At 56.2% G+C, this 14,265-nt stretch overlaps 2 protein-coding genes across 2 annotated transcripts; one reads left to right on the forward strand and one right to left on the reverse strand.

Moving 5' to 3' along the window:
- Window positions 1-10,640: 10,640 nt before the first annotated feature.
- CGCS363_v012451 (putative methyltransferase) lies at window positions 10,641-12,586 on the forward strand (the record flags this gene model as incomplete). The annotated part of the gene is made up of 4 exons (XM_036644300.1): window positions 10,641-10,678; window positions 10,962-11,199; window positions 11,388-11,474; window positions 12,092-12,586. 4 exons carry the CDS (start codon window positions 10,641-10,643, stop codon window positions 12,584-12,586), a joined length of 858 nt encoding a protein of 285 aa, XP_036490794.1.
- Window positions 12,587-12,703: 117 nt separating this feature from the next.
- Window positions 12,704-13,807, reverse strand: SHB17 (Sedoheptulose 1,7-bisphosphatase; the record flags this gene model as incomplete). The annotated part of the gene is made up of 4 exons (XM_036644301.1): window positions 12,704-12,797; window positions 12,873-13,091; window positions 13,244-13,507; window positions 13,629-13,807. 4 exons carry the CDS (start codon window positions 13,805-13,807, stop codon window positions 12,704-12,706), a joined length of 756 nt encoding a protein of 251 aa, XP_036490837.1.
- Window positions 13,808-14,265: the final 458 nt, after the last annotated feature.

Here is a 14,265-nt window from a genome sequence, read left to right on the forward strand (position 1 = left end):
GAGGAGTGCCATGTGCTGCTGTGGTGCCGGCCGCTGATCAGTTCAAGACGTGTGCTAGACGGTGCGAGACCACCAATACAAGACAAGGCGCGTCAACGACTCGTCGCGTTCACGGATTGGCCCCAGGGACACGCCTGTTGATCGTGTGCCTGGTTGACTTGACAGAGTTGAAAGACTCGGTCGCGTGAGGTGGAGAGCAGAGTCAGTGCGGTGGTGTGTCTGCTAATCGAACTGCGCCCGTCAGACGGCGGCGATGTCGTGGGTGCTGAATTCGCGACGCGGTCTTTCGGGTGTCGTCCGAGCCGAGGAGGGTTTGGCCGCTAGCTGACGCAACGAGAGGCTGAAGATTTGGAAAGGCAATTTGATGTGTCTGCACCATGATGCGAACGTGAGGACGGCGGCGGAAAAGTTCACCAGTCTTGGCAGCAGGTAGGCGATTCACCTATCTGCGAAGGAGCTTCTTTCCCTTCCTTCCATTGCTAGAAAAATCCATCGCTACCTTCCCTTCAGATTGTTGGCAGGAAGGAGGGACGGCCGGTGCCTGAACCTGGAGGAAGGAAGGACTGTCCCATCCTCAGCGCCTGCCTTCATCTGACCCAGCACTCCGTACCTAAACTTGTTGCTGTGCAGACCGACGGAAAGTAAGGACCCTCCCTGCCTCGATACCTGCCCAAGATGACCAGTCTCTCCCTGCACCGCAATTCGTCTCCGTCTCCCATGGATCTCCATCCACATCTCCAACCTCCCTTCTCTGCATCTAACCACTCCCTCCGCCTCCGGGTCTCCCATCCCGCCCGACGCCAAATTTTGCTCACTTCTTGACCGGAGCCCCCCGGCCATCCGTGACCAAGGCACGATCGTCGCTTCCGCACTCCTCGAGTTCCCCGCCTCGTCGCTGCCGTTGCCTTCGTCTTGGATTGCGTTCCATCTTTCCGGGATATCCATCCTCGACTTTGCCTTTGTTCAACTAAGCTTGACCCTGACAAACGTTACTCGCGTCCTCTCTCAACTTCCCCGATCCTCGCGCTACGTCTAGTACGTCTCTCGCTCCGCCTCCGTCTCGTTCTGCTTGCCACACTGCAGCCCGTCCTCGCCGAGTGTTTTCCCTCCACCGTCGCAAATACGACACTCCCACTTCTTCAGACGCCCCTCACTTCTCCGGTTGTGGCTCCGCTCGTCTGGCCCCTCCCGAAAACGCAAACTCCCACGCGGTCCTGAAGCCCCAAATCTGGGCCGACCGAGGCATTCCGGTACCGCCGGTGATTGGTCGCTGATGCTACCCCCCCTCCCATCTTAGAGCTCGGCTGTGACGAGTTCTTTGGATGCGAAGCCGACAGACGTCCATGATCCAACAAAACACCACGACCAGGGGTTTGGCTCCGCTGGATGCGGGAGCAAATCGGCGCACGTTCTTGCCATTCTGCCCGCCCATCCATGATCATGATCCATCAATCAATCACCTCAACTTCTCCTAGTCAGCCCGCCAGCCAGCCGTATCCAACATGACTTGCCCGGCTCCATACCGGCGCCAAATTTTCAACCAGTACGAACGTGCCCTTCACCAACAACTTGTTTGGCCAGTCATACCGATGCCATGGTGTGCTGTGCCCTGGACTCAGCCCGACGCCGTGCTAGTGGCGCACTCCAGCTCCCCTCTTCGTCATCCCTTCTCTCTATCACCGCGAACCGAGCTGATGGAACGCCGACGAGCCGTCTGCTAGCTACCGGGTGAAGACCCGCATCTCTGGATATTCGAACCAGCAACCACTGCACCAGCCCGCCGTCCTGCGCAATGAGCCCTTCATTCGTCCCATCTCCGCGCACCCAGGCAAATCACCAAACCACGCCAGCAAGCACTAGGCCAGCTCCCGTCCACCAACTTGCCAACGATCTGCGACGATCAGTCACGGAGGAGTTTACTAGGTGCGTTAACATCATACCCTGCAGAGCGCGAAACAGAACACCCGCTCGTGCCGCTGCCGCTCCCTCCACAGACCAAAAGCTTTCGCGGAGTCTTTTTCTCAATTATTGTCAGAAGAAAACCAATTGCAACGAGGGAAGCACACCAGTGACAGAGGCGGTCCACTCCGCGTCGTCAGAATGCGACAGGCGACATGACTTTACGGCCAATATTGGCGAGGATGGAGCATCCATAACTGGTACAGACTTTGGTCAAGATTGCCTTTGTTCTCTCTCCCTCTATCCACACACACCAGCTAGAGATCACTTGACTGATTTACCTGTCCGATGTGCGCCCCATCGGCTGGTAAACATGGGCCATTCAACGCCCGTCCACACCCAATGGCGGCGAGATGTCCACCGCCCCTGGGCTTTAGAGGCTTGTGCTGACAGCAGCGTCGGGCCATGGGCGACTAAGGCAGTCCCAATCGCCTGTCAGACTTTCTTTTTCCGTCCTTAGCGGTCCATACTGGCGGGAGGGGCTTACCCCCCCCCCCCCCAAAGTTCCACCGGGCTCATGGATTCTCTTGGTGTTTGCCAGGCCGGCGACCCCAAGTAGTCTTGTACCCGGTACTTCCACAATACTCGTACCGAGCTCATGGGTCGGACAGAGACAGCCCCGCCCCCCTTTGTCTCGCGTCGCTTGACGCCGCTCTGGACACTCCTTGTTTGGTTCGAGTGGCGCGTATGAATTGCGCCCTCAGAGGAGTTTGGATTCAAGCCGACTTGAGAGCTCTGCTTGCGAATGATCTCATGGAAAAGAGGTTGAGAGACAATTGCGACGGTGTACCAGTAGGGATTCTGACGACGAGTGCTGACATGGGTTGGTCGCCCTCCCCTAATCCCAGTCACACGCTAAGGCAAAAGGACAGGGGGCTGGCGCAAGGACCGGGGCCTACCGACCATGCAACGCCGCGCCGCCCGCTCCCTAATGGGTACTCCCGTTTCTGCCGTTTCGTCGTACATATCCCGCATATCCATCTCCCTCGCCAACGCGAACGGCCCTATGACAATCTACTTCGCCGCGGGATCAACGCCTCCATTCCTACGCACCACTATACAGTCAGGGCACCAAAGGTCCATGACGGTGCAGCGAGACCACCTCTGCTGAACTTGCATCCGCAAACTAACCGATTCCGCTATCAGCTGCAGTGTCATACCATTTGTTGTGGCTCCAGGACAAGAATTCAAATAAATGACACAGCACTCAGCTTGACCGCTTGATATGGGACGCCACTCAAGACCGGGGCTCCATTCTGTTGCATTTTCCCAAAGCGATTGATTGAGTCTATTTCCATCGCTCGCGTCTTAAGCGCGATTCAGGTCGAAAAAAACCGGACTTCAGGGAACCTCAGCTTCTTCATCAATCAGTTCCCGAGGAGATGTTTTGGATATTAGACGCAAATTCCAAGATTGAACCTCGAATCGCGAATCGCGTAGCCAACCTTGATTCGGGCATCGTGAAATGGATCGAGCAGTCCCAGCCCTTTCCAGCACATCCTCAATTATTCCAAACATTCAGACACGGCAACCCCACACTGCAACTCCCCGTGGCTGGTGAACAAAGTAGCTTGGACTGATTGGACCTTCCTGTCGGGGCTCCAATGTGTGAATCGGAAGCCATGGTTCATCTGGTTGGCCGAGGCGCATGAGTTCAGGCGTTGAAAAGGGCCGTGTTGTCGGGCTTCCCCACAGTCTAACCACGAGGGGGAGTCCAGCAAGCTTTCTGAGGCCTGTGTTGATCTTCAACCGCCAGTGGACTCACACGCACAGAAGCAGACAGACAGCTCAAGGGATCTCAGCTACTGTCCACGACGTTTTACAGACGGCCCTCTTCAAGTTGGCTCTTGCATGTGTCAAGGGAAAGCTTCTTCGCCGAGGTTTCATTTGGACGGTTCTTGTGCATGTAAGCCGTAGCATTCTGTAGGCTTTGGGGTAAATTCCATGGCTTGCATCGATGCCCCGCGCCGGACAGCCTCTCTTTCAATAAATTCACACGGAATCATTCTGTCTGCGAGGTGCTCGATTTTACACACAGCAGATGTCAGCGTAGCGTGTTTTCTGGTAGAGGCAGGAAGTCCCTGATCGTAAGATAAGGTCACTGGGAAACAACACGAGCTCTCTTAGGTTGGCGAAGGGGGGAAAGCACTCCACCAGATGAGGACGTGCGCTCAATTCAACTACCAGCGACAAGGTTGCCATCTGATGATGAGGAACCTCTCAGCTGTGGCACAACACAGTTCTCTGTCACAAAAGCTCGACTCCCGATCCACAAGGGCGAGCTGCCAGTTGGATTATGACTTCCGATCGCGTTTCCCATATGTGCACGAGCCTTAGGCTTCTTAGGAGGCCTATGGAATTCCATTAGATTTTATGCCGAGTCTCCTATCCGAAAGAGCCTGCTTTTGTCTCGTGATTAACTTTGGGCTCTTTGCATCTCTATCGCGACCTTTTCAGAGTTGCAGATCGGTTTGGAGTGTCCAACGACCTTGGACGCGGGGAGCATACCTTGGGCTGGTGCGACAACGAAGCGCTATCAGTAATACGGGTCATATGCAATAGATAGGTGTCCTATTGACTACGGGACATCGCAACAATGCAGTCGGATGAGAGGTTTCTGGCATATGGAAATCATCGATTGTGCCGTTCGCAACGAAGCTGGCGGCGAAAAGTCATACTACTTCGCGCCAGTATTATCCTGTCAAGCAGACACTTCAGCCATCCCGGGCCACTGCAAGGCGCCCCGGAACTGAAACCTACCCGTTTCTTTCCTTTTGCTTGTATTCTTCGATTTATTGTTGCGTTTACAACGATGAAGCTGTGCCTGTCGGCCTGTGGCGATGACGCTGAACATGCCTCTTAAGATGTCAAGATGAGTTTTGGTTTGGCAGAGCAAGCTCAGTGTGCGCACCTGACAATGAGAGAAGATCCGACCAAAACCGAAATCTATGATCAAGTAGAAATCAAGAAAAAAAAGGCACGAACGGGCCAACCCTCGTCAGCGATTTCGTCCGGGAAACACGAACGGATGATGGTCCCTGGCTCTCAACGAAACGAACCAGTCCCCTGAGCGGCAAAAGTGCAGCCATGACCTTCTGTGAAAATCAAAGTTGGAGCGGACGCTGTGTTGAGATGAATCAAACACTCACTCCACTGCCGCCGCAGCAGACAACCTCATAATACTGCTACTATTGCTGCGATGCAGGTTAGCTGCACGCCCGCCATCCATTGGCTCGGGCTGACGGATTGAACTTTCAAATCATTCCGCAATCAATGTGGCTTGCTTTGTGACTAGACAGATTGAGCGTTGGCCCGACTGGGTGTCGGAAGAGTTTCAACTTGACAGCCATCTTTCTGCTTTTTGTCGACTGTGCTCTGCATATTCCACCTCAGCCTAAATAGCAAATCTCTGTTGGCCACAACAAAAGTCAACGCCTCAAAAAGCGACCTCGAGACTCGAAAATGAAATGCCGGCATTCAACATGGGGCTATAAAAATTGACTGGGGCAGGTCAAGGGGATCTCATCAAGCAAGCCATCTCCAGGTTAATCAGGACCCTACCTTACAAGCCCATCAACGTGGCACAAAGATCTGGCGCTATCTTCCCTGGACGGCAGGACGGTAATTACGATGTACTTTGCGCGGTACCTCGCTCTACCTGGCCGACGACTACCTGGGCAGACGGGGACGACGGGATGGGGTGGTGGTGGTTTGGGTTGAAATGATTGGATGATGGAGCGGACATTGACTTAGGGAGGGTCACGTGACCGTAGGCGTATGCATGCAGCCGCCTCTGGCCCGTCGCTCCCGCCCAGGTCCCCAATTTTACCTTCGATTCCCTTGTTCTGGCACTCCACGGCGGGCCACTGGAAAAAGGAGACGAGAGCCCGCTTGCCCCGATCAAGACCACACCTTGGGATCACGGACCTCTTCTCAGACAACCTCCATCCCAGCCTACTCGCCACCTACCTGCCTGGTCCTTGCCAGAACCTGCTTCTCTCACCTCGCGGCTTGAAGTTGGATTGGATGCATCTCGGTAACATGGTAGGCGACTGGCAAGTACCGCTAAGGGAGGGAAGGGATGGATCGATGGATGGGGGCCAATGTGACTGCGGTCGCCCCCCTCAACGCTGCTCTCGCCTTGTCACCGACTTTCAACCATCCATCTCTGATCTGTCGTCTCTGATTTCCGGTCCCTTTCCACCAGGTGTGGCGAGCAGAGGTGTGCCTTTGCTGTACATACGGACGCTACTTGCAATTTGGGCTCAGAGGAATGGATGCATGGGTGAGCGGATGGATGCAAGGGAGGCGGCCCTCGTCCTCACACCCTCGAAATGGATCAATCCGACCATGCGGCGAATTCAGACTGAACAAGCAAAGGAACGACACGGGCGACGACGGCGACAGCTTCTGTGACGTGTCAACCGCTCCGAAGACGCGAACACGGACGCAGCCAGCCTTGCAAAACCGCACGTCCCTGTCGCAGCGTGACCACACCCTCACTTTGCAATGAGAAAAGCTGCCCGTCCCTCATCTTCAGGCTCTGGGCGTCACGTCGGGCTGAGGTTGGAAGTCTGCTTGGTACGGATGCCTTGCCTGGGACTGCGACACCAGCAGACAGAGCTGGGAGAAAAAGTGACTTTGTGATACAGTGCGACAAGCTTCTTGTCACACATGCCATGGTGCCACGACTTGACAGCCCGGCTGACCTGGCAAGCCTGGCGGGATCGAACCAGTAGGGAAATTGCGGCTTTGTTGAGTCAGGGCCAACGGTGGAATTTCATGATGGAGCAGCCTCAACAGCTCCGTTCAATGAATATCAGACGGGGAGAGAAGGACAGGCGACTGGAGTCAGTCATGGTTCATGGGTGAGGCCTATCTACCACTTGAGTGCTAAAGACAATTGTCATCTACAGCAGAATCATCTTGGTATGGTACACGAGCTACCTGGCCTACATTTCATCCAGTGATACGTTTCTGGCCGACACGATTCTGGAGATTTGTAACCGAGACGTCGCCGACAATCACCAATCGAATACGCACTCAAGTACGCACAGCATACCACCCTACGCAGCATACTACATGGCGCGTTGGCTTGCTTTCTTGGGTCCAAGAGCCTGCCCACACGAAATGTCCATCGATAGGCAGCGTTTAGGCAATAGCATGCCGCCAGCGTTTGCGTGGCGCCGACAGAACAGCTGTGTACCTCCGAGATGGAGATGCAGATGCATACGGAGTACCTAGCTAACGACTGAGCTGCATCCGTGTGTCTAGTCACATTAACCGTCTTCCACGGGACCTCGGCGGCATGCAGGCTGGACGGGTGGAGAGTGGAGAGACTCACCCGCAGTCAGGGCAAGCTTAGAACGGTGCCATGCCATGACAGCGCCCAGCGGAGGACAGGACAGCCGGCCGAACACGCTAGGACCCATGCCGGATGGACGATTGACGGTTGCTCGACAGACTTCCCGCTGCGCATTAACTCACCCCCAGCCAAGGCATCTGCCGCATACGGTTCGCTAAACTGAAGAGCCGGCTAGCAGATGGCCTCCATGTCCCAGGTTCAACGGCGACTGGATACCTACCACTACTGCATTACCCTAACCAGAAGCTATGAGACGACATGCCCAAGTGGAAGATCTCGAGACTTTGTCGTTGGCTAATGTACTCATTACGGCACGGCATTCTAGCGCAACCTGACCAGGCCTAACGCGGCACTTATGGGTTTGTCACGGTGTTAGCGAAGTACATTAATGCTCTACTTGCTATGAAGGCACAGGAATGGCTGTCGCCTTGCCTCACACAGGCTTCACGATAGCTGATTGAGTGATATTGCAGGGACAAGTCTTGAGGCCGAGGCTTAGGTGATGGACCGTCGACTGGGAAGTGGAAGTGGACATGATCAATCAGTACTGACAGGGCAGCAGAATACATTCGCGGTCTGGCCAGAAACATGGGCGTGCTGAGTGAGCGCGCTGGACGCGAGATGGTGGGGGAGAGATGGAGACGAGCCATCGCGAAAGCAACGAGGATGGCTGGTCCAGGTTGAACAACATGGGATGAGCAAGGCAGCAGACGCATTACGGCGGCAAAGCAGCGGTGAGCAGAAAATCTGACCTGTTGCGTACTCTCGGCTCAACAACGGCCACGAAGTTTGGTTCGCCACGGCCTTTTCTTTTGTCAATCATTCTCTATGGTTTATTGTCCCCCCATTTCCTGCCCAGTTTCTTATCTTTCGCGGACTCGACTCGGTGTTCCCTTGAAGGTCTTACTTTGGCCGCTTTTTCACTTCAAGCATACATATGCAGCGTCTAGGCCCAGAGATTTCGCTGTCGTGCGATGCGGGAGTTTGTTGTTGGTTGGCAAACGAGCAAAGATGACCTGTCAGATCTGACAAGAATTTCGGCGCAAGACTCGCAACAACAATAACAGCAGTACTCGTTCGCAGACAACAGCGGAGACGGCGTCAGCGTCAGCGGTATGTACCATGGTACCGACTATACTCGTGTGGGAAGTCAGGCTCTAGCATCGAGGACGGCAGATCTGGGGTCCCGGGGTTCCTGATTTCTGCCCTAAGCACAGAATGCGGGTGAACCCTCGACAAGGCATCGAAACGGCAAAAAGAAAGCAATGGAGAGAGACTGAGAACGCGCCGTCATCTGACCGCCTTGCTATGTACGGACACTGCGAGTACACGGATTCGCTGCGCAACGCGGATACGTGGATGGACGGCCTGCGTGAGGGGAGGGGAGCTGCTTGCTTCTTCTTCCTCTTCTCCTCACCCGCCCATTCCCAACCCCAGTCCGTGATCCAAAATGTTCTTTTTCCTTCCTTCCCCCGCTTGTCTACCGACCAACCGTTCATGGAGGAAAATGCTGTCGCCCCTCCCTCCGGGTCGTGTCCGTGGCTGCCGACACCCTGTAGCAGATGCAGGCTACAGAAAAAATGGTCCTGCGGTGCCCTGTCGTGCTGTCGCAGCCGGCGACTGATGTGGTGGTGATGATGCATCATGTCGAGGCATGTATGGTACTTTGGTCACTCTCTTCGCGCCCAGCCCCCAGGCAACCGGGCATCGCCCACCGACCACGTCGCTCACACCCGAGTCGGACCTCAGACGGGCCTGCTTGCCTAATCGTCCCTTCCGGGCCACCTGCATGACAGGTTGCACTCAGGGAACGGGTCGGACCAGTCAGGCGCGGCGACGGTATTTGTGCTACTCCAGCTTGGGCCCGTCACCGCCCGCATGGTGCTGCAGTCACAAGCGGCGGACCGATGCGGCCTGCAGCAGGATCGGCGTCGATCCGCTTGTTTTTACCACCAAACCTGTCCACGGCAGCTGTCTTGGTCAAGTCCGGCGACCCATAAGCCCCGGCCACGGTCACACCGTTTGGGCCCCCGTCTCTCCGGCTCTTGCACCTCCGCCTCTATCGTCTTCCCCCTCGTGACGGGGATGCGTCGTCCATTGCGTGCCAGTGCATCCTGTACGAAGCAGACGCTGGTCTTCGTTTTCCAATCCCTCTCGGCGACGGCGATGGCGACGACTCTTGTTGACCGTGTGCGACTCGCTGCGTGCAGCTGCGTGTGAAGGGCACATAATCCTTCCCTGTACAGAGTACTCACACAATATCTTAGCTGTTGGTATTATGGCGTACGTGTGAGGTGTCAGTTCCTGTCGTCCGACCTGTCACGCTTGCAGTGGGTATTTCGGACGGCCCTGCCCCTTTCTTGCCGGCCCCGTAGCTGTAACCTGATTTGGGCCCCGGATGCGTCTTCGCATCCGCCCGGCGCGGCCTCGGTCGCAAGAACCAGACGCACAACAGAAGAAGCCCTACTAAGCTACAGAAGTGAGGAAGAAAGCATGGTCGCACATGAGCGGCTACACCCTACGCGCGCAGTCGGTGGACTGCAGAGGGAGCACACCCATATCCGTCTTCGACCCGAGAAACGATTGAAGTCGTCGTCTTGAACCATTTCTGACATACCCCAGGTCTCCAGGTACGTCCGAGAAGTCATGATCTGTCTGAGACAATATCATTCACGTGATTTCGAGTCTCGCTGCCTTTGGCAGTAGGCGTCGTCCACCCACCCTGCACTGCACTCGACGCAGTAGACCCCGCGCCTAGTCACCGAGTGTGTGTAATGTGTGAATGGCATGGCGCGCTGTTGTGTGGTGTTCGGGGACCAAGTTCGGGGCCTTTGAAGTGGGTCCACGCCTCTACCTTAGGTACGGTACGGTACGGTACGGTACGGTAGTGCTGAGCGATTGGGGTCTCCCGTCCGGACCAATTCCGCGCTGAAGTGGCCGAGAACTCTCCGCGATGTCGATAAAAGCAACTTCGTCGAGTCTGCGTCGCCTTGTAGGAGGAAAAGGAAGCAGATGGGAGCGTGTCACAATTCAGCGCTTGATTTGACGAGTCAAGTAAGAGCACGCTATCTTCTGCCGAAGGTCCAAGTCCAGGAACATTTCCTTCTTTTTTCCATATCTCCCCAATCGAAAAGGCGGGGAAAGAAGAAAGCAATCCGCAAAAGAGTTTGCAAGGGAAACATAGACCAACATCTACCGACAGAATTCAATCCAATCCAGTCCAGCACCAACACCCAACGAGTCCACACGCACCTCTAAGTCCTAAGACCGTGACTGCCTACCTCAGTAACAGCAAGTCACAAATCTACCACACACCATGACGGACACGGCCACCGCCAACAAGGCTTACTTCAAGTGCGTATAGAGCAGCACCCTGCTCCAGATCACCTACCTACCTACCCACACACCCCCGTCCTTGCGGCGCCGATTCAGGCCCCCCAATCACGTCTGAATTGCCCACTGTTTCTCTCGCGGGTTCCTGCAGAGACACCCATCGCGTTTCCATTCCATAACCGACGGGAAGGAGGTTTGCATGGTGATACGACGTGCCCTTGATATATCGATGGCGTTTGGCAAGAGAGGCACCATATCTCTCATGCCTACCCTGCCTTCTCTGACTGACGTAATGTCGCCATAGTAAACTTGCTGCCGAGTACGACTCCAAGTACGAGAAGACCATTTTGCAGCTTGAACGAGAGATTCGCAAGCGCAAAGATTTCATCGGCGTGGACTGGGTCGACGAAGACGACGACGAGGATGAAGATGAAGGCGACGAGTACAGCGGGAAGCCCGCCGCCGCCGAAACAAATCCGGCTACCGACAGCAGTCCGGTGAGACTGCTCGACTACGCTTGTGGCACCGGCCTGATATCAAGGGTAAGTGTGCTTGCCTCGAGTTGTGTCGAGTCTCAGCACCGCGCCGGCAATTCTGTTTGCTGACGCGTTTGTGTACAACGCTCTCGCCCAAGGTCACAACCTGTCTCCCCGACAACAAACACAACAAGAGGAAAGGGGGACGAGGCACACACTTGGTTCACTTGACTGACAAACATGGTATTGCCCAGGCTCTCGCCCAGTTTACCACGCATTGCGTCGGCATTGACATCTCGGAGAACATGGTGGCCGCTTACAACGCCCGGGCCGAAAACCAAGTGAGCCAGAGCTTTCTTCCGTTGTTTGCTCCTTTGCCCTTTACACACAGACGCAACCCAAGTCGTAAATACACCCGAGTCTCCCGAACGTAGCTGTCTTTCTTGTTTCCGCAATGGTGAGAATGGCGCAGCAGCAGCAGCGAGCGAGAGCGAGCAGGCAGTGAGTGATTGCTGGGAAACATGACACACAGAATCTGTTCGCGTGCGTCGCCTTGAATCTCTGCCCTGGTAACTCCAAGCACAGACGGCAGTCTGGTCCGGTCTCTCGATCTCACCTTGGTCTCATCTCAGCCCTGCTGACCCCCATGACGTGGACGCGGACGGCGGTGCTGTGACCACTTTGACACTCTCACACGCCGCCGTCGCGCGCACACACACCCGACGGGACCGACGGCGGCTCATCGAACCACCCCTCCCTGCCTCCATCCCTCTCTCCATGTACTGCATTTCCCCCTTCCTCGTCCGGGCCACCCTTCCCCCGCGCCCAATGTCATCTCATCACATCCCAGGAGCAGGGCGGGAATGCACGAAATAACCTGTGACCGGACAAACTTCGTGATTACGTTGCAAAAACAGATGTGGCCTTTCAGCTGACCCCGAAACCTCTTCCGGCATAGGGCCTGAGCACCGACGAAATGCGCGCGTATGCAGGGAACCTCACGGATCCCGCCGACCCGGACCCGGCCGCCTTCGCCGGCGCCGGGTTCCGTGATTTCGATGTCGCCGGCGTTGGGCTGGGTTTCCACCACTTTGCGGACCCGGAGTACTCCGCAAAGAAGCTGGTAGAACGACTCCGGCCCGGCGGCGTCTTTATCATTCTCGATTTCCTGCCGCACGAGAAGATGCACCACGGTCTGCCGGCCGCGCACACCGTCATGCACCACGGGTTCTCGGAGGAGAGGATGCGTGCAATCTTTGAGCAGGCCGGGGCCGGGAAGGACTTTGCCATGGAGGAGCTTGGGAGCGGCGTTGTGTTTGGTGGGCATGGGCATGGGCATGGTCACGGCCACGACCACGGTGACGGGCATGATCATGGCCATGGTCACGGACATGATGCACCAAAAGAGGGGATGAAGAGACGCGTGTTCCTGGCGCGTGGAACCAAAGCTTAGAAAAAAGATAAAGGCGTGTAGTCTATGGAAAGGAACAAATGTCTGGTATAAATCGATCACTCGACGAACATGAAGGAAGTGGGTGAATTGATATGCTAGCCTGCCCAACATGAGACTCTACTGCTGCTGCGCTTGTTCCTTCTCAATGATGTCGACGGCGAAGGCACCTCCGAGCAGGATAGCCGGCTCCTCGATGCTGTGGTGCTCGTAGCTGCAGCATATGTGTTAGTGTCTCTGCCAAAGAAGTGAATTGCTGCTGCCTGCGAGATTGTGTGATGATACTCACCTCAAGGTGCCGACACCGCCGGCCTCAAGCAAAAAGGCCGGGCCGTCTTGAAGCGTCTTGCCGGCCCAACGCATGGCAAAAGCGCGGAGGATATGGCCGTGGGCGACGATCAGGACGTCTCCCTTCTGCGCCTCCTTGTCGCCGATGACGGGGCGGTGCCATCTGTCACGGATGTCCTTGATCAGTCGGTCCAGACGTTCCGTGACATCTTGGGGGCTCCTATGTGGTGCACGCGGTCAGCTGCGGTACTCATTTCACAGGGTCCCCTTTCACTTCCTTCCCTCGAATATCCCACGTAAGGTAGGTTCTCCAGCAGGAAGCATGGCAAGGGGCTGATCCTCCGAGGATTGGGACAAGCGGAAAGTACTCACTCGCCACCCGGGCAGCCATCACGCCAGATGTCCCAGTTCTCGGACAGGCCCTGCTCCTTGCGGATGCGACGGATCTCGGGGGACGTGATGCCCTCGTAGTCGCCGTAGTCCCACTCGCGAATGTCCTCGGTGACCTCGACACAGGCGTCGCACTTGGGTCCGTCGCCCTCTACTTGGCCATGCTTCTTCCAGGGGAGCTCGTCGGTGAGGCCGAAGTTGAGGAGCTCAAATGTGCGCTGAGCGCGCTGGCGTGGAGAAACGTAGCTGGTGATGGACTTAGCATCTTTCAGGGCAAAGGCAACACAGATGAAGTCGACAATTTCAACCAAGTATGCGTAGGGTGATGTGGTGGTTGCAATAGAATGAACGAAGGAGGCAGACGTACATGTGTGATATCTTCTTCGGCACGATAAGACGGTCACTTCCCACAAGAGCCCGGCCGGTGGCCCGTACACGCTTCTCGCCGTTGGTCGTCAGGGGAATGTCGGTGGAGCCGGTATGGCGGCCGTTGAGGGACCACTCCGTCTCGCCGTGGCGGATGACGAAGGCGCGCGGGGTCGACATTGCAGCGGTGCGGTGCGGCAGAGCCTCTTTTCTCTTGCACACTAACGGGGCTTTGACAGCGGATGCAACCTCGGATGAGATGGGAGGAAGCCGTGGGTGGCGGCGTGACGGGGGGCCGACGGTTGGATGGTGTGGAGGAAGTCAATGCAATGTTCTACGGCGCTCCTCTCGTCGGGCTGGTGGAGGGGAGACAAGGATATCGAGTTAGTCTGCCTAGCGTTCTGCGGCAAGATGTAGGCAGTTCTGTGACGTCCGCGCATAAGGAAGAAATATCGGGCAGTAGGGCAATAGGGCCGGAGAAGTTGAGACGACGCGCGGGAGAGGCAGAGGTAGGTGTCGAGTGACGTGCCCCTCGGCGGTTTGGCTTTCCAGCCGTCCCGCCTTCCCGCGGTTCCGCCCATCTTCAGCCCAGCTCCGCACAGAAGAGCGGAATCTCTGGAAAGATGGTTGAACCGGTG

The sequence above is a fragment of the Colletotrichum siamense genome (genome assembly GCF_013390195.1).
Source record: "Colletotrichum siamense strain Cg363 chromosome Unknown KSG_Cg363_contig08, whole genome shotgun sequence".
In the NCBI taxonomy this organism is placed as follows: Eukaryota; Fungi; Ascomycota; class Sordariomycetes; order Glomerellales; family Glomerellaceae; genus Colletotrichum; species Colletotrichum siamense.